The sequence below is a fragment of the Mobula hypostoma genome, chromosome 11, assembly GCF_963921235.1.
Source record: "Mobula hypostoma chromosome 11, sMobHyp1.1, whole genome shotgun sequence".
NCBI classification, from domain to species: domain Eukaryota; kingdom Metazoa; phylum Chordata; class Chondrichthyes; order Myliobatiformes; family Myliobatidae; genus Mobula; species Mobula hypostoma.
This window is the reverse complement of record NC_086107.1, coordinates 114,414,608-114,437,010: the sequence shown is the minus strand read 5'-3', so window position 1 is coordinate 114,437,010 and position 22,403 is coordinate 114,414,608. Positions and strand designations below refer to the sequence as shown.

The window sequence follows — 22,403 nt, the reverse complement described above, 5'->3', positions numbered from 1 at the left end:
CCACTACCTACGTTCATGTATCTATCTAAATCCTCTCAATGTCACAGTCACATCTGCCTCCACCGTCTCCCAGGCATCCACCATTCTGTATTTTAAAAAAAATTGCCCTGCACATCGAACTTTCCACCTCTCACCTAATATCTGTCTCCTTTAATATTTGACATTTTCATCCAGATGGGGCCAGTGGAAGAGAAAGATTTTATCTGTCATATCAACGCCTCTCGGGGTGAGCAGAACTGCACACAGTACTCTAAATATGGCCTAACCAAAGTTTTTCACAGCTGTGACATGAATTCCTGGGAGTTATACTCAGCATGAAGACAGGAGTGCTGTGTACCATCTTTATCACCTACCTTGTGTTGCCACTGTCAGGGAGCTGCCGACCTGACTCCATGACCCCTCTGTACATAACACGTTTCGGGGTCCTGCCATTAACTGTGTATCTTCTCCTTACACTGGATGTCCCAAATTGCAAATCCTCACACTTGCCCAGATAGAGCTCCATCTGCCATTTCTCTGGCTCATGTTTCCGACTGATCTTCATTCTGTCAGTCAGTCAGTCAGTCAACCGATCTTAATCCATACACTCACAGAGTCCTACAGCACAGATACGAGCCTTCAGCTCACCTAGCCCATGCTGAGCAAGGTTCCTATCTAAGTTGATTCCATATACTCGCGTTTCAAAGTTCAAAGCAAATTTATTATCAAAGTACATACATGTCGCCCAAGACAACCCTGGGATAATAAATCCAACACAGTAAATCCAAGAACCACAATAGTATCATTGAAAGACCACACCCAACAAGATGGGCAAATAACGAATGTGCAAAAGATAACAAACTCTGCAAATAAAAAACATATTAAATAAATTAGCAATAAATATCGAGAACACGAGATGAAGAGTCATTAAAAGTGAGTCCATAGGTTGTGGGAACAGTTCAGTGATCCTGCACGAGGATTCCCAAATCCCTTTGCACCTCGGATTTTTGGATTTTCTCCCCATTTAGAAAATAGTCTATGCTTTTATTTCTTCTACCGAAGTACATGACCACACACTTCCTGACACTGTATCCCATCGGCCACAGCTGTCCATGATCTGTCCAAGTCCTTCAGCGGCCTTCCTGCTTCCACAACGCTGCCTGCCCATAAATGGAAGGCCAGCATCTTTTTCTCTGGATGGAAATGCCTAACACCTTCCAAAATAAATCACTTCAAATTGAACTCACTTCAACGCTTTTCCAAATTGAACTCCCATCTGCCCCTTCCCAGCCCAGCTTTGCATGCTGTCAGTGTCCTGTTATGACCTATGACCAACTATCTGAAACACCACCAACCTTCGTGCCATCTACAGACTTAATAACCCACTCTTCCGCTTCCTCATTCAAGTCATTTATAAAAATCGCAAAGGGCAGGGGTCCCAGAGCAGATCCCGGTGGAATACCACTGGTTACTGACCTCCAGGCAGAATACATTCCATCTACTCCCATGCTCTGCCTTCTGTGGGCAAGCCAATTCTGTATTCACACAGCTAAGTTTCTCCAGATCCCAGGAATTCTTGAGTTCCTGAATGAGCAAACCATATCGAACTCCTTACTAAAATCTGTACACACCATGTGCACTGCTCGACCTTCATCAATGTGCTTAGTCACGTTCTGAAAGAATTCAGTCAGGTTTGTGAGGCATGACCTGCCCCTCAGAGAGCCGTGCTGGCTATTCCAAATCAGACCGAATGCTTGTAGATCCTTTCTCCAGGAACCCTCTCCATTAATTGTCCACTCACTGATCAACAATTTCCAGGATTGTCTCTACTCCCTTTCCTGAACAAAGGAATAACGTTTGCCACCCTCCTATCGTCTGGGACTACTTCTGCGGCCAATGAGGAAACAAAGATCATTGCCAAGGCATAGCAATCTCCTCCTTTGCTTCCCTTAGTAACCTGTGTTTCTGTTTGACCTACAGGAAGAGGAGGAGGAGGAGGAGGAGGAGGAGGAGGAGGAAGAGGCTGGTGAATTGGAGGGCAGTGAGAAAGAAGATTCTGAAGAAGGTGGGTCTGTATTCATTCTCTTCCCGAGAGCAGAGGTTCGGTCTTGCTGTTGACTGAACACCCTTCTCCACACGTTTGGAGTGGAACAGAGTAACGCGCTGCTGCTCCCCAGCACACCCCTGCTGTTTGGTGGCTGGGTTGGGTGTGGAATGGGGGTGAAGGGGGTGGTTTTAGGGTCGTGCTTATCCTCTATCAGTTACCCGTACGGAAGTGGGGAAGGCAAGGGAGCTGGGTGGGAAAAGAAGGGTGAGAGGGGGGGTGAGACTGGTGGGAAGCAGAGGTGCGAGGAGGAGTGGGAGGGGAAAGGCAGTGAAGGGACCTGGGGAGGGGAGCGTCAACAGTGAGTTGGGATGGGGAGGGGGTGGTGAGACTAGGGTAGTTGCGAGGGAGTGAGAGAAAGGGGAGGGAAGAATGGCGGAGGGGGAGGGGGCAGCGGAAGGCAGCACGGTGGGGTGGTGAGGAGGGGAGAGGGTGATGGGGTGGAGGAGTGGCCGGGAGTGGTGGAGAGCGAGGAATGGAGAAGCAAGAGGAGGAGGAGGAAAAGAGATCCTGGAGGATGGGGTGGAAATGCTCTGCATTGGAATGGCGTGGACGGCTCTGTGGACAAAGATTTGACAGCATCCCCCCATTCCCCCTTCCTCTCCACCTCGCTATCCCCTCCTCAACCCCTCTCCCACCACTCCTTCCCCTCTACCCCGTCACTGTACCCCTTCCCACCCTTCTACCTCTCTCCCACACCCCCTGCTCCTGCTCTCCTTACACCCCAACCTCTCTCCCCCCCCACACTCCTCTCCCCAACACCCGCCTTCTGCCCACCGTCAGATGAGGCCGCCAGCGACACATCCTCAAGAGCCGGCGAGTCTGATGAGGCGTCCGAAGCTTCAACGGGCTTCGCCAGCAGCTCTGAGGAGGAGGAGGAGGAGGAGGAGATGGCAGACACGATGGACGACTCCACCATGGACAGCTCTGTGACGTGTGAGAAAGAGTCCAAGCTCGAGCAGGCGACAGAGGCGGCAGGCAGAGGTTCCCAGGAGCCGCAGCTGAAAGAGGAGAGTGGCCAGCCGGCAGCAGACGGAGAGGAGAGCAGCAGAGAGCCTTTGGATGCTACGGTGAAGTCCGAAGGGATGGAGGAATCTGCAGTTAAAGCAGGTGAGTTAATCGTGGTATCTGTCCTCTCTTCCCCACCCTGACCAGACCGTCGTCTCCTTCCCTCTGGAATCAGGCGTCCGATATACCGGGGTTGGGGTGGGGGGCACCGGGCATTGGACCCTCCCTGACCTCCAACATCTCTCTCCTGACAGAGTGCACAGATACGCCAGAGAAACCTCCTCCTCTGACACCTGCAGCCAAGCCCCAGGTACCCAGCCTCCCTGAGGAGACGGGAGTGAGCACCCGCCAGGCACCCGTGCCCCAGCCCACGCCTCGGAAGAGGGTGTCCTTCTCTCTGTCAGAGGAGGAGGAGGAGGCAAAGAGGGAGCTGTCGGCCGGCCCCACCACCATCTCCAACCTGCCGCTGGATCACGCCGGGCTGGTGAAGTCGCCGTCTGCCCTCGTCGGGGCCCGGGCACGCCCCCATCACCGGCAGGACACCTTGGCGGAGGAGAGCCTCCGCTTCCGGGAGCAGCTGGGCGCCTCCTCTCTTCTTCAGCTGGCCAACACCCCCCTCTCTCCTCCCCACGCACCCTCATCCTCCTCGTCCTCGGAGAAAGGGGTGGACCTGGCCGGGCTGGCCAGCATTGCCCTCACCTTTGGCAAGGGGAGACCCCCTTCCCCTTCCCTCTCCCATTCTTCCTCTTCCTCGTCCTCCGGCTCCTCGGACGGGGAGGAGGAGGAGGCAGAGGGGGCCGCCCCTCTCGCCCCCTGCCGTCCGGAGCGCCTCTTCCACCTGGAGCACAGCTACGCCAAGCCTGCCCCCCTCCCCTCGCCACCGCCTCGGCGCCGCAGGACCCCCGAGGCCCCCCGACCCCAGCTGGACACCTCCGCCGCCCCGCCTCCCCCTCCCGAGCTTCTCAGCGACCATCTGGACGCAGTGCTGGAGGCGCCGGAAGAGGTCGTCTGTGCCCCATACCCCGAGGCTGACCTCCGGGTCCCTGCTGCTGCAGAGGAGGACGAGGAGAGGGGCAGTAGTGAGGAGGAGGCAAGGACTCCCTTGATCCCCAAGAGGCTGGAACCAGGCGAGGTGCCCCCTGCTGGCAGGAAGGGGGAGGGTGCTGGCAGGTTTCAGCTGCGCTCTGAGTTCGAGGAGATGGCTGTCCTGTACGAGATCTGGAACTCAGGTTTGGACCCCGAGGACCTTCACTACCTCCGCCTCACCTATCAGCAGCTGCTGCAGGAGGACACTGCCCTTGACTGGCTTAACGACACACACTGGGTCTTCCACACCGATATCCTTTCAGCGTGGAGCAAGGGAGGGGGAGGGAGGGGTTTCTCTCTGCACAGTCACAGTCGTGAGTTAAATGGGCTATTCCTTCTGATTGGCAGGAGGTTTGGAGGGGGTGTTAGAATGGGTGGGGTTGCTTTGTGTGGAGTGTTTCCTGGTGAAGTTTTGAGCGAGAGGACAGTGGGAGGGAAGAAATTTCCTCTGGTGTTTGTGAGTGAGGTGCAGTTTTCTCACAGTGCTCTTGAGTGCGTCTTCTCAAGGGGCCTGAGGGTAATTTTGCGAGGGTGGAGGATGGCTCTCAAGGGCCTTCCCGGGGGCTCTGATAGGTTGCTAAGGACTGAGTGATAAAGGATAGGTGATCATTCAGCAAACTCCCACTTTGTTGAGATGTGACAATGGATGGGCAATAGATGCTGGTAAGCCCCCCACCCCCTTGAGAAGACTTTTAGGAATGGGCGATTGATGCTGGTTAAACAGCCCCTCCCCGCCCCCAAGTTGCATTTAGGGATGGGTGATAAAAGCTGGCAGGTTCCCTGCCTTCTGGAGAGGACGATTAGGGATGGGTAATGAATACTGGCAAACTTCCACTTTGACAGACAAGTTGGGGTCGGTGATAAAGTCACTTCCCCCAATTTACTCCCTTCAACCTTATCAATGGATTAAGTAGGGATGGGTGAGAAATGCTGGCAGCCTACTGACATCCAGATCCAGTGAATATTGCTTTAAAAAAATATACGTTTTGCCACTTCACATTGGCTCCTCCCTCAGCCAAAGACGGAGGGTGGGGCTGTGGTTTACAAGGTCCCTCAACTCCTGTGGGTCACCCATGTCTCCCCAAGGGTGCAACCGGGGTAGATAGATGGAGTGTGTGTGCACACGGCCAGTGTGGCACTGTCAGCCTTGGAGACGCAAGTTCGATCCCGACCTCTGGCATTGTGTGTGTGGAGCTTGTCTGCCTCTCTCTGACCCTTTGGGTGTCCCCTGGGTGATATGGTTCCCTCTCACTTGGACTAGTCATCCCCCAGTGCATGGGAGAGTGTTCGGATCTGGGGTTGGAGGTGGGGCGGTAAATAGGGAAGCGACGAACTTGAACCGTGTTAGAAACACTAATATCTTTGAATGGAAAATCCTACAGAAGGTAGTGGATCCAGCCCAGTACATCACAGGTAAAGCCCTCTCAAACGTTGAACACATCTACATGAAATTCTGTCATAGGAAATCAGCATCCATCATCAGAGATCCCCACCACCCTAGACACGCTCTCTTCTCGCTGCTGCCATCACGTGAAAGTTACAGGCGCCTCAGGACTCGCACCACCAGGTTCACAAACAGTTACTACCCCTCAACCATCAACCTCTTGAACAAAAGGGGATAATTACCCTCACTTGACCCATCTTTGAGATGTTCTCACAACCAATGATCTCACTTTAAGGGACTCTTTATCTCAAGTTCTCGTTATTTATTGCTATTTATTTGTATTTGCATTTGCACAGTTTGTTGTCTTCTGCACTCTGGTTGATCTTTCATTGATCCTGTTAGAGTTACTGTTCTATAGATTTGCTGAGTATGCCCACAGGAAAATGAATCTCAGGGTTGTGTACAGTGACATATATGTACACTGATAATAAAAAATTACTTAGATCTTTGAGCATAGAGAGAAATAAACGGTCAAAAAGTTCAAAGTAAATTTATAACTAAAGTATATACGTATATTTTCCATAGGCTACCTTGAGCTTCATCTCCCTGAGGGCATTTACGGGGGATAAGGAAATGCAATAGTATTTTCAAAAAACGTAAACAAAGAGCAATGTGCCAAAGAAAAACGGTAAAAAGAAAACAAATACACAGAGTAGGAATTGTAAGGAATTTCCAAAAGTGAGTCTGTAGGTTGTGGAGTCAGTTCAGAGTTGAGGCTGGTGAAGTTCAGGAGCCTGCTGGTTGTAGGGTCATAACCATTCTTCAACCTGGTGGTGTGGGGCCTACGGCTCCTGTACCTCCTGTGTAATGGCAACAGCGAGAAGAGGACATGGACGATGCTGACTTACTGTTCCTCCAGCGTTTTGTGAAGACGTAGAGGAATAGGATGAGCAAGACGGGAGGGGAGGGGATGATGAGTGTAAGGTTCAGTGGGGCGGGGAGCGGGAATCGGACTGACCCTTTCCTTGACCACTCGCACTCACCAACATCCCTAGCCCGAAGAGGAAAAGGCGCTCGGAGGACGGGCTGAGGGAGCACCTGTCGGGAAGCGCCAGGAGCGAGGGATTCTACAAGATCAGCAAGAAGGAAAAGGACACTTATCTGCGGGTTCCTGTCACTGCCCGAGAGACCCTCCCCACCCACGTAAGTGGAGTTTATCAGTAAAAGTGTGAAGTGATACCTTCTGGGAGGTCATACCTGAGGGTGGAGTACAAAGTCAGTGGCAGGATTCTTAGCCATGAGGAGGAACAGAGGAATCTTGGGGTCCACATCCATAGATCCCTCAAAGTTGCCACGCAAGGTGATTGACTGGTTAAGAAGATGTGCGGTGTGTTGGCCGCCATTAGTCTGGGGATTGAAAATAGCATGAGTTGGTGTTGCACTCTGTATGACTCTGGGTAGAGCACACTTACTGTGTTCAGTTCTAGTGACCTCAGTATAGGAAGGGTGAGGAGGCTTCAGAGAGCTGCAAAGGAGCTTTACCAGGATGATGTCTGGTTTGGAGAGTGTGTCTTATGAGCTGGGGCTTGGCAGTGAAAGAGGGTGAGAGGTGACTTGATAATGGAGTGTAAGATTATGAAATGCGTAGATGGAGTGGACATCCAGTCGTTTTTCCCAGGGCGGCAATGGCCAATATCCTTTTCAGATGATTGGAGGAAAATTTAGGGGAGGTGTAAGGGGTAGGTTTCTTGTACACAGAGGTAAGTGCTTGGAGCTGGTGGTAGAGCCAGACACTTTCTATGTAAGTGACTTTTGCATAGATTTAAGAGAATTGAAAGAATGTAATGTTGTGGCTTTTAAGGCATTGGTGAGCCCTCACTTGGAGTACTGTCAGCAGTTTTGGGCCCCTTATCTAAGAAAGGATGTGCTGACATTGGAGAGGGTTCAAAGGAGGTTCACCAAAGTAATTCCAGGATTGAAAGGTGTATCATTTGAGTGGTGTTTGATGGCTCTGGCCCTATACTTACCGGAATTCAGAAGAATGAGGGAGGGGATCTCATTGAAACCTATCGAATGTTGATAGGCCTCCATAGAGTGGATGTGGAGAGAATGTTTCCTATGGTAGGGGAGTCCAAGACCAGAGGACACAGCCTCGGAATAGAGGCACATCCATTTAGAATAAAGATGAGGAGGAATTTCTTCGGCCAGAGGGTGTGGAATCTGTGGATTTTGTTGCCACGGCAGCTGTGGAGGAGATGTGATGAAAGAGCGGCCCAGGACACAGGACTCTGGCGAGCAACTCTTAGTGGCCTGTGCCCCAACAGGGGTAATCCGGTTTGACTTCATCAAACATACACGATGTGTGTGCTTACCTTCACACCATTCCTAACTGTCCCCCCCCCACCGTCTCTCAACACTCCCCACCATTGGCAGTGCACGCCCTATCCTACAGTGATGTCCCCCTAATCCTTGACACTCCCTGGCCGAGGTGAGGGTGGGGGGATGTGATATCTATCCCAGCACAGGTGGGGATGTGTGGCCTATCGAAGCAGAGGTCGGAGGTAGCGCGGTCGATGCCAGTAGAGGCTGGGGATGTATGTGTTCATCCTGTTGAAGCCAGAACCTGGAGATGGGTGGGAGTACGGTTGGGGAGGGGCACCCCTGGTTGGACTGTGTTAACGTGCTCTCTCCCTCCTTTCTTTCCCTTCCGCCACTCCCCCTCTACCCTTCAACCCTGATACCTCAAATCCCAACTCCATGCCATCTCCTGTCCCCTCTCCTCATATACCACCCTCGTCCCCATCCCCATATGCAATCCCTTGCTCTCCCACCCCTCCCTCGCTCGCTCTCTCGATCCTCCCGTCACCCTCCCCTCTCGATCCCACCCACCCTCCCCTCTCGATCCCCCCTCAACCTCCCCTCTCGATCCCCCCTCATCCTCCCCCTCAATCTCTCCCGTCGCCCTCCCCTCTCGATCCCCCCTCGCCCTCCCCTCTCGATCCCCCCCTCGCCCTCCCTTCTCGATTTCCCCCTCACCCTCCCCTCTCAATCCCCCCCTCACCCTCCCCTCTCGATCCCCCCCTCGCCCTCCCCTCTCGATTTCCCCCTCGCCCTCCCCTCTCGATTTCCCCCTCGCCCTCCCCTCTCGATTTCCCCCTCGCCCTCCCCTCTCGATTTCCCCCTCACCCTCCCCTCTCGATTTCCCCCTCACCCTCCCCTCTCGATCTCTCCCGTCGCCCTCCCCCTCTCGATCCCCCCTCGCCCTCCCCTCTCGATCCCCCCCTCGCCCTCCCCTCTCGATCCCCCCCTCGCCCTCCCCTCTCGATCCCCCCCTCGCCCTCCCCTCTCGATCCCCCCCTCGCCCTCCCCTCTCGATCTCTCCCGTCGCCCTCCCCTCTCGATCCCCCCTCAACCTCCCCTCTCGATCCCCCCTCATCCTCCCCCTCAATCTCTCCCGTCGCCCTCCCCTCTCGATCCCCCCTCGCCCTCCCCTCTCGATCCCCCCCTTGCCCTCCCTTCTCGATTTCCCCCTCACCCTCCCCTCTCGATCCCCCCCTCGCCCTCCCCTCTCGATTTCCCCCTCGCCCTCCCCTCTCGATTTCCCCCTCGCCCTCCCCTCTCGATTTCCCCCTCGCCCTCCCCTCTCGATTTCCCCCTCACCCTCCCCTCTCGATTTCCCCCTCACCCTCCCCTCTCGATCTCTCCCGTCGCCCTCCCCTCTCGATCCCCCCTCGCCCTCCCCTCTCGATCCCCCCTCGCCCTCCCCTCTCGATCCCCCCCTCGCCCTCCCCCCTCGCCCTCCCCTCTCGATCCCCCCCTCGCCCTCCCCTCTCGATCCCCCCCTCGCCCTCCCCTCTCGATTTCCCCCTCACCCTCCCCTCTCGATCTCTCCTTCACCCTCCCCTCTCGATTTCCCCCTCACCCTCCCCTCTCGATCTCTCCTTCACCCTCCGGGGGGGACATATGGTGCTGACCCTCCCCCACCGGCCCACAGTCTCTCCTCTCCAACCCTGCCCCCACCAGCCAGGGCTCGAACCGGCTGCTGTCGGAGCGGCGTTCTGAACAGAGGCGGCTGCTGACTGCCATCGGCGCGTCTGCCGTCCTTGACAGTGACCTGCTCAAGTTCAATCAGCTCAAGGTCAGCACGGGGGTGGGGAGGAGGAGGGTGGGATGGCGTGGCAGGGGAGTGGGTGTGTGAGGGGGGTGAGAGAGGCGGGGAGGAGGAGGGAGGGGCATTGGGGTTTTGAAGGGTGTGGAAGCTAGTGGGAGGTGTGAGAGGGAAGTGTTGGGAAGATGTGCCCTGGAAGAGGGGAGAGGAAGTGTGTAGACGGAGGGATGGTGTGGGTGGTCAGCAGAGGATGGGGGGGGCAGGGAAGAGGAGGTGTTGGGAGGAGAGGAGGTCAGAGGGAGAGGAAAGGGAAGGCGAGAGAGGGAGGTGGACTGGGGGTGCTAACAGGCATTGACTTCAATCTGGGCTCCCCCTCCCCTCCAGTTCCGGAAGAAGAAGCTAAGGTTTGGCCGGAGCCGTATACACGAATGGGGTCTGTTCGCAATGGAGCCCATTGCAGCTGACGAGATGGTCATCGAATACGTGGGACAGAACATCCGTCAGGTTGGGCTCTTTGTGTGTCTGTGCGCGCAGGAGAGAAACTGTACGTGAGAAAGAGTGTGTGTGAGAGTCTGCCTGTGCACGTGGAGGAGAGAGAGAAACTGATTGTGTTTATGTGAGACTGAGACACTTCGTGTGAGAGAGATGGGGACCGTGCGCGAGGGGACGGGGACCGTGCGCGATGGGAACGGGGACAGGGACCATGCGCGAGGGGACGGGGGCCGTGCGCGATGGGAACGGGGACAGGGACCGTGCGCGAGGGGATGGGGACCGTGCGCGATGGGAACGGGGACAGGGACCGTGCGCGATGGGAACGGGGACAGGGACCGTGCGCGAGGGGACGGGGACAGGGACCGTGCGCGAGGGGACAGGGACTGTGTGCGATGGGAATGGGGACGGGGACCGTGCGCGAGGGGGATGGGGACGGGGGCCGTGCACGATGGGAACGGGGACAGGGACCATGCGCAAGGGGGATGGGGACGGGGACCGTGCGCAAGGGGGATGGGGACGGGGACCGTGCGCAAGGGGGACGGGGGCCGTGCGCGATGGGAATGGGGACGGGGACCGTGCGCAAGGGGGATGGGGACGGGGGCCGTGCGCGATGGGAACGGGGACAGGGACCGTGCGCAAGGGGGATGGGGGCCGTGCGCGAGGGGGACAGGGACTGTGTGTGTGCGTGTGGTTTCTGCTGCCCACGTGCCCTCAAACCCACGGCCCACTCCCTCCCCCTCTCCGCCCCCCCCACCCCACCTGCCTCTCTGTTGAGCTCTCTCTTCCATTTCCAACTTGTGTTTCCTGCCCCAACCATCACGTCTCTCCCTGCTTCTCCCTCCTCCCTGGCAGATGGTCGCTGACATGCGGGAGCGGAGGTACGAGGAGGAAGGCATCGGCAGCAGCTACCTGTTCCGGGTGGATCATGACACAATCATCGACGCCACCAAGTCCGGGAACCTTGCCCGTTTCATCAACCACTGTTGTACGGTGAGTCAGCTTGGTACAGAGGGCTCGGTCTGTGCCTGACTCCTGGAGTGTGTGATGGGACGGTGTGGAGGGAGTTTCACTCTGTGTCTGACCCCTTTTTTTTTAACAAAATTCTTTATTACAAATGTCGGTGCTATACAATATTTACAAAACCAGTGACTAACATATTTACTACACTACAAACAGACAATACATCTTAAACCAATATATTGCCATCTTCATCAATGATGGCATTTACACCCCATGGAGCCCAACGGTCCCGGAACACCTCTACGGTCGCCGTGGACTGTGCGTATTCCTTTTCAATGTTCACCCGGGCACGAACATACACCCTAAACATTGCCAGGCAGTCCGCCCGGGGAGAACCTCCTGCCACCCTTTTCCAGGAGCCAGGGATGGCAATTTTTGCCAACCCCAGGAGCAAGTTGACAAGGACATCCTCATCCCTCTGTGCCCCCCTCCTTACTGGATGACCATATATGAATAGGGTGGGACTGAAATGCAACCAGAAGGCGAGAAGCAGCCCACGCAAATACGCGAAAAGGGGCTGCAGCCCCACACACTCCACGTACATATGGTACACGGTCTCCTCCAGCCCGCAGAAGTGACACGCGGCTGGGAGATCCGTGTACAGACTAAAGAACTTATTTCAGGGCACCGCTTTATGCAGCACCCTCCAGCCGAGATCCCCAAGGTGCATGGGGAGGACTCCCTTGTAAAGGGACTTCCATTGGGGACCCCCATCACCTCCAGGTGGGAAGACCGACCGCCATGGTGTGTTGGGACGGTGGACAAGGGCTAGGAAGTGGAGGGTGTGGAGCAGCAGCCCATAAAGGTACCTCCTGCCTGCATCCCTGAATGGGATTGTGGGTGTCGATGAAAGACGGCTCAAGTTGTGTGGATTCGTCTCTCGGGTAAGGCTGCGGGGCCTGGGCCCGACGAGCAGCTCAGCCTGAGTCGATCCACACACCGGAGCCGCACCGACATCCGCTGAGGCAGGGCAAGGGTCGGCCAGGACCCCACCCTCTGCCAGAGGAGGGGATTCCCGGCCTGAGGCAACCATGTTCCAGACTCTCAGTAGGTTCTGATAGAAGCCGGGCAGCCTCTGCAAAGCAGCACGGCTGACGCCTGCCGGTGGTAGCTGCATATCTTCGTGAAGGCAGCAGCCCCTCCGGAGGAAGAAAGTCGCCAAGACGTCCACTGAGAGGGTGCTCGGCGTACAGGAATCTCTGCAGAGTCCTGAGGCGGAGAGCCGCCAGTCTTGTGCGTACACACACCAGCGACTGTCCGCCCTCTCCTACTGGGAGACTCAGAACCGCTGCAGAGACCCGGTGTTTCCTGTTTCCCCAGAAGAAGTCCACTAGCTTCCTCTGCATTCTCGCAACAAAAGGGGAAGGGGGGCCCAAGGTGACCATCCGGTACCACAACGTGGAGGCCACCAGCTGGTTCATGACCACCACCCTGCCTCGATAGGAAAGCACCCTGAGAAGGCCTGACCAGCGCCCTAGCCGGGCCATGACCTTTGTCTCCAGGTCCTGCCAGTTCGCCAGCCAGGTCTCCCCAGAAGGACTCAGGTAGACTCCCAGATAGAGAAGGCGTCTGGTGCTCCACTCAAAAGCTCTCATCTCCTCCGGCAGGGAGTCCATCTGCCACTGACCTACCAAGAATCCGGAACATTTCGCCCAGTTGATCCTGGCGGAGGATGCCGCCGAGAAAACATCTTGGCACTCGCGCATCCTCTGCAGGTCACAGGGGTCTGTCATCATGAGGAGTACGTCATCGGCGTAGGCCGAGAGGACGACCCCCATGTCCGGTTCGCGCAGAACCAGACCTGTCAGCCTTCGCCGAAGAAGGCCGAGGAATGGCTCGACACAGATCGCATACAGTTGACCGGACATGGGGCACCCTTGACGCACTCCTCTTCGGAAGTGGATAGGTCCTGTCAATGATCCGTTAATCTTAACTAGGCACTCTGCGGCAGAGTACAGGAGCTGAACTCGGGCCACAAAGTGTGGTCCGAGCCCAAAAGCCTGCAGGGTGCCCAGTAGGAAACTGTGGTCCACCCGGTCAAACGCCTTCTCCTGGTCAAGAGAAAGAAACGCTGCCGGGGTCCCAGTCTCCTGGAGCAGGTGGATCAGGTCCCGTACTAGGTGGACATTGTCCTGGATGGAGCGGCCCGGGACTGTGTAAGATTGGTCAGGATGGACCACCTGTCCAATTACAGAACCCAGACGGTTGACCATTGCCCGGGCGAAGATCTTGTAGTCCGCGCACAAGAGGGAGACTGGCCGCCAGTTCTTTAGCAGGCGGAGGTCTCCCTTCTTGGGCAGTAGGACCACAACAGCTCTTCGCCATGAGAGGGGCATTTCTCCGGTGGCTAGGGTCTCCCCTAGGACAAGGCTGTAATCATTCCCCAGGACATCCCAAAAAGCCTGATAAAACTCAACACTCAGTCCATCCAAACCAGGGGACTTGCCCCTCCGGAGTTGCCGAAGGGCAGTGGACAGCTCCTCCCGAGTCAGGGGGGCGTCCAGACACACTGCGTCCTCTGGGCTGACCTTAGGCAAATCCTTCCAGACCTCATTACACGCCTCCGCATTTGACGGATCAGGCGAGAATAAGGACCGATAGAATGAACGGACTTCGTTGTTAATTCCATCAGGGTCCGTGATGGAGGAGCCATCGGCAGCCAGCAGCTCCACTAGCTGCTTCTGAACTCCCCGCCACCTCTCCAACGAGTAGAAGAAGGGTGAGCCACGGTCCAAATCCTGCAGCATTTGGATCCGTGACCTCACGTACGCACCTCGGGACTGCTGAAGCTGCAGGTTCCTTAGTGCGTCCTTCTTCTCCTGGTATTCCTGCCACAGCTGCTGGTCTCCAGCGGTCGGACCGAGGCGGGACTCCAGGTCAAGCAACGCTCTCTCAAGCCGCTCAACCTCAGAGCCCCGCCTCTTTGTCGACCCCCTAGTGTACTCCCGACATAAAAACCGGATGTGGGCTTTGCCCACATCCCACCATAGCCGTAGGGAGCAGAACTCTCTCCGCCTCTCCTTCCAGGAGACCCAGAACGCTCGGAACGAATCCCGGAATCGGCTGTCCTCCAGCAGCCGGTTGTTAAAATGCCAACACCCGGATCCCACCCGAGGGTGCAGAGGAATAAATTCCATCCACACAAGGTGATGGTCCGAGCACGACACTGGCCGCATGGAGGACGCCGACATGCGGGAGGCGTAGGCCCGAGAGATGTACATGCGGTCTATCCTGGAACCTCCTTCTCTAGACCTTCTCCAGAAGGCGCTAGAGTTGGGGTGAAGATTCCGCCAGCTGTCCACCAAGTCAAAGGAGCCGACTAGCTCCTTTAACTTTTTTGCTGATGCTGGGTCGCGTTGGAGGCCCGAGCGGTCCTCCGCCTCGAGGGTGCAGTTGAGGTCTCCCCCGAGGATGACGCAGTCCCCAGGATCGATGGAGCTCAGCAGGGTGGACAGCTGGCAGAATAGGCGCGTCTGCATCACACCGCGCCTGGGAGCGTACACATTGATAAAATGCAATGGTACGCCATCCAGGCGCACAACCAGATGGAGCAGACGGCCGGGCACAACGTCCTGGACTCTTTCAATTACTGGCTGGAAGGTCGGGGCCAAAAGAATCGCCACTCCGCTCGAATTGGAGCTGAGGTGGCTCATGTAGACCCCGCCCTGCCACTCCAGGAGCCAAGCAGACTCGTCCCCAGGGATGGTATGGGTTTCCTGCAGGAAACTCACCGTATACCGCCCATCCCTGAGGACTGAGAGATTGTTATGCCTGCGAAGAGGACCCCTGCTGCCGTTTACATTGAGACTAGCTATGGTAAGCTTCATGGCGGGAGTACACTAGGTCTCAGCAGCTGTGCCCATTCCGGTGAGAGCGGAGGTGCCCTCCACCACACTGTCCCAAAAGAAAGCAAGGATACTTTTTGCCTTCCGGGCTCGAGCGGTGCCAGTGACACCCTGTGACCCGCCATCCCCCGTTGGAGCGAGGCTGCTTCTCCCTCTGATGTCCCTTACTAGGTCATTTCGGAAAGATTTTAGTCGCCGTCTGTCGTTCCCCGACACCGCATTCCTCTTTCCCTTTCCCTTCTGTCCGAGGATGACTCACAGGGACCTCACCAGCCTCGGCATGCTGGGCCAGCGAAGCGAGGCTAGTTGAGGCCGGTGCTTGGCACCCTCAGAGGTGAGAATGAAATGCTTAATTTCCTCTACAGGTATCAATGGGGATTTCTCAGGAGCGGGAGGATGTCCATTGTTTCACTATGGAAGGAGTCCCCCTCCAACCCGTCACTGCAGACAGAATCCCCATTGGTCTCCCCGCATGTTCCAATAGATGGCTGCGCCTGTGACCCACACCGCGCAGCGGGCACCTCGCTCTTACCTGCCCGCTCCACCGTCGCATCAGCCTCATCCACATTTGCGACAGTGGAGGGACAATCCCCAGGGACTCCCTGCAAGTCATTTATTGCAGGGGTTGACGTGCACAGAATATCGTCCTCCTCAGGGGGCAGGTATAGAGGGGAACCCGGCACCTTTGGTCCAAGGGATTCACAAGCAGTCTGGTGCTGAGAATGAGAGAGCTTTGTCTCGTCTCCTCTTACACTATTCGGTACACTTACCTACAGAGAGCCGCTGACTTGTAGGTCCTGGGTGGAGGCCTCCAGGGCTGCCTCATTTGTGCAAACAGGGTTATCACAAGCTTTTTGCACAACAACACCATCTACCCCAGGACTGGTGGCTACATCTGGGGACTCAGGTTTAGAATCAACCCCTACCCGGATTCCTACCCCTTCCTGGGACTCCCCCGCATCTACATCCCCTGCCCTCTTGCGGGAACGTTCCCTTCTCCTCTTCACGCTGGAGGAGCACACAGGTGCAGGCTTCACCGATGGGGCGGCGCCTTCTGTTTCCATCGCCCCGTCTGCTTGCGCACCTCCCCGAGCCCCACACTCCACTTCAGGGCAAATGGGCGTGAGCTCTGCGGCCTCAAAGGCCTGCTTCTTACTGTGTTTGGATTTCCCCTTTGCCTTCTTACTCCGCACAGACTCCACCCCGTCCCCCACCTGAACCACAGGGAGAGGAGCAGGGACCGACCCAACTGTAGGAGTAGGGACAGGCGTAGGGGTAGGGGCAGGGTGAGGGGCTGGGGCAGGATCAGGGGCAGGGGCAGGGTCAGATGCAGGCGCAGGAGTAGGATCAGGGGCAGAGGTAGCTGGGGCACTGGTGCTCGAAGTGGGCTCCCCAGCGTTTCGGGTGCTAGGACAGTCCCTCCGAAAGTGTCCTACCTCCCTGCACGTATGGCACCGTGGGCGCTCGGAGCTCCAATACACCTGATAGTCCACACCCCCATGCCGGACAGTAAACCGGCCCTCAACGTCGTCCTCCCTTTCCAGCTGCATGAATACCTGACGCCGGAAAGAGATTACGGTGCGGAGGGTGCGTCTCTTAAATTTGTGTCGGATGGCAGTGATCTCCGACCTTACTTGCCCTAAACGGGCCAGTGGGGGAAGCAGGTCCTCATTCGGAATGAAAGGCTTAACATGCCCAAGCACGATACGTTGCGTGGGGGCCGTCACCAGCTCCATCGGTAAAAAAAAAAAATGTTTTCTACCGTGACTCCCCTGCTTAGAGCCCGGTGCACTAACTCTTCATTCGCTAGATAGAACACTGCCTTTCCGAACTCCTTCTCAGTGGCCAGAATACCACCTTTCCCCACAAGGTCCTCCATTGCCTCCGTACACTTTTCTAGTGTCATTCCAGGCCGCAAAATACATTGCACCCCACGTTCCACCTTCACCGACCGAAACAGGGCGTTGTCCGAGGCCGGGGAGGCAGCCGCCCGTGCGTAACTCCCCGAAGGCCCGCGACTCCCTGGAGACCGGTCCGGCATGCTGGCGCTCTTTCCAGTCCGAGAATCTTACAGCGGTGTCGGTTAGAAGTCCTGGAGCGAGTCGAATAACTGGCCGGGAAAGTTTGCAGTCGACAGTTCCTTGCTGGCTCAGCCCCAGGAAAGGCTCCGTTGAACTTTCAGAAACCCAGGCCGGGAGAGGTCGAAACGTCCTTCCAGATGCTCCGGCTCCGACACCGGATGAAAATCAGGAAAACAATGGAGGAGGAACGTTGCCCCGATGTCAATGGGGGGAACGACGCCGTTTGCCTCCGGTTTTGGAGCGAACCGGCTTCCTGGCGAGTTGCCAGCGGCCACAGCTGGGAGCTACGCAGTTAGCAGCTGCCAACAAACTCAGTCCAAACCGGTAGTAAAACTCCACACCGAGCTTCCACACTAACACCGTCACTCACTCAGATGTCCAAGAGACTTTTAGAGCCACCTCCAAAGTATTCCACGAACTTTATCCAGTAGTTTTCCTTCGATTTCTCCCAGCTCAGTCAGCACAACTCCTCTCTGTGTCTGACCCCGGGAGTGTGTGATGGGACGGTGTGGAGGGAGTTTCACTCTGTGTCTGACCCCGGGAGTGTGTGATGGGACGGTGTAGAGGGAGATTCACTCTGTGTCTGACCCCGGGAGTGTGTGATGGGACGGTGTGGAGAGAGTGTCACTCTGTGTCTGACCCCGGGAATGTGTGATGGGACGGTGTGGAGGGAGCTTCACTCTGTCTGACCCTGGGAGTGTGTGATGGGACGGTGTGGAGGGAGATTCACTCTGTGTCTGACCCTGGGAGTGTGTGATGGGACGGTGTGGAGGGAGCTTCACTCTGTGTCTGACCCCGGGAGTGTGCGATGGGACGGTGTGGAGGGAGCTTCACTCTGTGTCCGACCCCGGGGGAGTGTGTGATGGGACGGTGTGGAGGGAGATTCACTCTGTGTCTGACCTCGGGAGTGTGTGATGGGACGGTGTGGAGGGAGCTTCACTCTGTGTCTGACCCCGGGAGTGTGTGATGGGACGGTGTGGAGAGAGCTTCACTCTGTGTCCGACCCCGGGGGAGTGTGTGATGGGACGGTGTGGAGGGAGCCTTGGTCAGTCTCTGATCCCTTTTTTTTAAATACAAAATTTTCTTTATTACAAGCAACACACATCAAAGTTGCTGGTGAACGCAGCAGGCCAGGAGGCATCGTGTTTGTTTCTTTATTACAAATTTGGTGCTCTATATACAAAACAGTGACTAACACAATTACTTCACTGCAGATAGACAATACTCATTAAACCAAAATGTTTCCATCTCTATCAATGATGGCAATTACTCCCCCCCACCCCCGCGGAGGCCAAAGGGCCCGGAACACCTCTACGGTCGCTGTGGACTGCGCGTGTTCCTTTTCAATATTTACCCGGGCACGAATATACTCCCTAAACATAGCCAGGCAGTCCGCCCTGGGAGATCCTCCCGCCACCCGTTTCCAAGACCCACGGATGGCAGTTTTCGCCAGCATCAGGAGCAAGTTGACAAGGACATCCTCATCCCTCTGTGCCCCCCTCCTTACTGGATGACCATATATGAATAGGGTGGGACTGAAATGCAACCAGAAGGCGAGAAGCAGCCCACGCAAATACGCGGAAAGGGGCTGCAGTCTCACACACTCCATGTACGTGCGGTACACGGTCTCCTCCAGCCCGCAGAAGTGACATGCGGCTGGGAGATCCGTGTACAGACTAAAGAATTTATTACAAGGCACTTCTCTATGCAGTAGCCTCCACCCCAGATCTCCAAGGTGCATGGGAAGAAGTCCCTCGTAAAGGGACTTCCACTGGGGACCCCCCTCACCTCCAGGTGGAAAGACTGACCGCTATGGCGTGTTGGGAAGGTGGACAAAGGCTAGGAAGCAGAGGGTGTGTATGACAGGATGGTGTGGAGAGAACCTCGTTCCATGTCTGCCCCAGGGCTGCGTGATGGGACAGTGCGGAGGGAGCCTCGTCCTGTGTCTGACCCCAGGGGTGTGTGACAGGGTGGTGCAGAGGGAGCCTCTCCCTGTGTCTGACCCCAGGGGTGTGTGATGGGATGGTGTGGTGGGAATTTTGCCCCATCTGACAGTGTTTCCTTCCCCTCCAGCCGAACTGCTATGCCAAAGTCATTACACTGGAGGCGCAGAAGAAGATCGTCATCTACTCGAAGCAACCCATCAGTGTCAATGAGGAGATTACCTACGACTACAAGTTCCCCATCGAAGAGAACAAGATCGCCTGCCTGTGCGGGACGGAGAATTGTCGAGGCACTTTGAACTGAGGGAGCTGTTTGCTTGGGCTGAGTTTCTCTTCTCCCACCCCCCAGCCCTTCTCTCTCTGCCCCCCTTCCTCTCTCCCTCTCCCCTTGTCTCCCCTCTTCTCTCTCTCACCATCTTTTCCTCGCTCCCAGCCCTCCCTCTCCCCTGCATAAGGGACAGTACAGTATTTGGATCGTTTAATTTAAGTTTTAATTCTTTTTGCACTGATCGTTCAGAAGAGAACAGCACCAGCCATACAGATCCAACCCTCCTGCTCCAAATGTGCACCCGGTACTCCAAAGGCATTCCCTGCCTCTTCTTCTGACCCCCCTTTTCTCCCATCCCCTGCGTCTTCTCCATCCCATTCCCTCCCTCCCAACCTCACATCCATCTGTTGGCAAGCGTTTGTTGGGGTCCTCTGCGATGCTCTTAAAGGGGAAGGTATAGCATTTGTTTTTGCCTGTGTGGGTTGCAGCCAGTCCTATACATCACAGATAAGCATTAAATCCAACTGGGGAGTATATGATGGCAGGGACAGCATACAGGACTGTGGGATCTTGCCATTCAGAGGCGGTGGTGGCATTGTGCTTGATGCTGCAGTGGGGAAATCATGTGTATCTGTTCCCCTCCTCCTAGGACCGTGTATTTACCTCCAGTCTTGATCTCCTGATTTCAAACAGGTTGCCCCATCCCACCTCACCCTACCTACTGTCCTCCAAAGTGGGGTGGAGAAGGCCATGGGGCAAGGAAGCTCTAGGACAGCTAACGTTTTCCCACTGCAGCTGCAAGGTATGCTCATTGCGTGGGCGATCTGGGCGAGAATAGTGGCAAAAGCTGCAGTGGTCCCCATCGGCATTCGTTACCCTTTTAAGAAGATGGAGAATGTAGCCGTTTAAAGGAATGCTGCTGAGGGGAGGGATGCCTGCACTGCGTCGCGTCGGTCACCAGGTGGGGCTGCTGAGCACGGCCGGCAGCCGCTCCGCAGCGCCACCTTGTGTCTGGGCGGTGGAAGGGCAAGTGCTCAAAACATCCAATGGCCGCGGCCCCTGGTCCTCTGACTTTCGCCTTCCCCCCGCAACATCCATCGACCGCCGCCTTCATTACCAACCAGTGACTGCAGCCTCTGTCTGCTGAACCATGCCTCCCACTCCTCTGTTTTCCCCAATGCACCCCCATCCCTTCACCAGATCTTCCTCCTCCCCTGGTCTCATCCAGCTCCCCACCCCATCTCCTCATCTCCCTGTTTTGTCTCCCACTCCCTCGTCCCCCGTTCTCATCTCCCTGTTTTGTCTCCCACTCCCTCGTCCCCCGTTCTCATCTCCCTGTTTTGTCTCCCACTCCCTCGTCCCCCGTTCTCATCTCCCTGTCTTGTCTCTCACTCCCTCGTCCCCCGTTCTCATCTCCCTGTTTTGTCTCCCACTTCCTCGTCCCCGTTCTCATCTCCCTGTCTTGTCTCCCACTCCCTCGTCCCCCATTATCACCTCCCCTCTTCTCCCTCCTCCCCCACACCACCACCCCCTCACCTCCCACTCGCCTTCATCCCTACCTGACCTCCTCTCCCTCACCCCCCACACCCACTTCCCCTCAAGCCCCTCCTCTTCCTCTCGTCCCCTCTTCTTACCATCGCCTACATTCCCTTGCCCTCACCCCCACCACTCCACCCACTTCCTTCCTTCCCCTCCCCTCCTCCACACACGCCCCTCAACCCCTCCTTTCCCGTCACACCCTTCACCGTTCTGCTCCCCATCGACACCCCCATCCCATCTCCTCACACTCCCTCCGACCCTCCTCACAAGACAAGGTATGCAGGAAGATTCACTCCAAACTCCAGTGCCTGCTTCTTGGCCCCAAACCTCTCTCACCCCAATGCCAAGAAGCCTCTGTGCCTTTTCTCCGAATCCCCTTCCATTTGACCGGGGGTGGGGTACAGGGAGGGGAGGGTGTACATCACCCACCGTCTCTCTCCACCATTCTGGGAGAGCGCATAGGTGGGGGCTGCACAACGAGATATTCAGGGAGGGCTTAGCCCAGAAACCTGCTGGTGGGCGGTGGGAGGGAGAGAGAAAAACTCTCCCTCTTCCTCCCTCTTCCTTTCTCTCCCCCTCCCTCCCTCTCCCCCTCTCTCTGTCCCTGTCCCTCTCTGTCTCTCCCTCTGTCTCTCTGCAGCAATGAGGGCAAAATCAAAGCAACAAAAACACAGGATGTAAAATATTGTAGATGGGAACTCGGGGAAAACAACTAAACAGGCTTTTAAATGCCAAGATCGTTTCTTGTGGAAACGAGTTGTTTGTTATGTACATATTGAATTATCCATTCATTACTATGACTGTACATATGTGTGGGCCTTTCTTTTTTGGATTAAAAACAAAAACGTTGAATTTTTTTTGAAGCTTTACCAGCTCGAGAGTTGAAAAATAAAAGTTTGGAGGTATATTGGGTCCACGTTCCCTCAGCCAGTCATCTCCACATATCTGGCTCGTCAGAAGGTGGGTGTGGCAGGAGTGAGGTTTCAAAGGTGGTCTCCCGTATGATGGCAGCAGTGGCAGGAGAGTTACAGTGACACAGATGGAGAGGGAGGGGGTGATGGAGATGGGGAGGGGTGTGAGGTAGGGAGGGGTGATGGAGATGGGGAGGGGTGTGAGGTAGGGAGGGGTGATGGAGATGGGGAGGGGTGTGAGGTGGGGAGTGGGTGATGGAGATGGGGAGAGGTGGAGGGTAGGGAGGGGTGATGGAGACAGGGAGGGGTGCGAGGTAGGGAGGGGGGTGATGGAAATGGGGAGGGGTGCGAGGTAGGGAGCGGGTGATGGAGATGGGGAGCGGTGGAGGGTAGGGAGGGGTGATGGAGACAGGGAGGGGTGTGGGGTAGGGAGGGGGTTGATGGAAATGGGGAGGGGTGCGAGGTAGGGAGCGGGTGATGGAGATGGGGAGCGGTGGAGGGTAGGGAGGGGTGATGGAGACAGGGAGGGGTGTGGGGTAGGGAGGGGTGTTGGAGACAGGGAGGGGTGTGGGGTAGGGAGGGGGTGATGGAGGTGGGCTTAGGGGAGGGAGAGTGTGACAGAGACGGAAAGGTGC

At 56.3% G+C, this 22,403-nt stretch overlaps 1 protein-coding gene across 2 annotated transcripts in view; it reads left to right on the top strand.

The window, feature by feature from the left end:
* setd1a (SET domain containing 1A, histone lysine methyltransferase) overlaps positions 1 to 19,363 on the top strand; it is a 34,944-nt gene extending 15,581 nt beyond the window's left edge. For both annotated transcript variants that reach the window (XM_063062942.1, XM_063062944.1), the window contains exons 13-20: positions 1,960 to 2,044; positions 2,867 to 3,193; positions 3,346 to 4,428; positions 6,601 to 6,764; positions 9,556 to 9,699; positions 10,054 to 10,173; positions 11,014 to 11,151; positions 19,181 to 19,363. In XM_063062942.1, the coding sequence (XP_062919012.1) occupies positions 1,960 to 2,044; positions 2,867 to 3,193; positions 3,346 to 4,428; positions 6,601 to 6,764; positions 9,556 to 9,699; positions 10,054 to 10,173; positions 11,014 to 11,151; positions 19,181 to 19,354 (2,235 nt within the window). In that variant the 3' untranslated portion in view covers positions 19,355 to 19,363. The remainder of the gene's footprint in view (positions 1 to 1,959; positions 2,045 to 2,866; positions 3,194 to 3,345; positions 4,429 to 6,600; positions 6,765 to 9,555; positions 9,700 to 10,053; positions 10,174 to 11,013; positions 11,152 to 19,180) is intronic.
* The last annotated feature ends 3,040 nt before the right edge of the window (positions 19,364 to 22,403 follow it).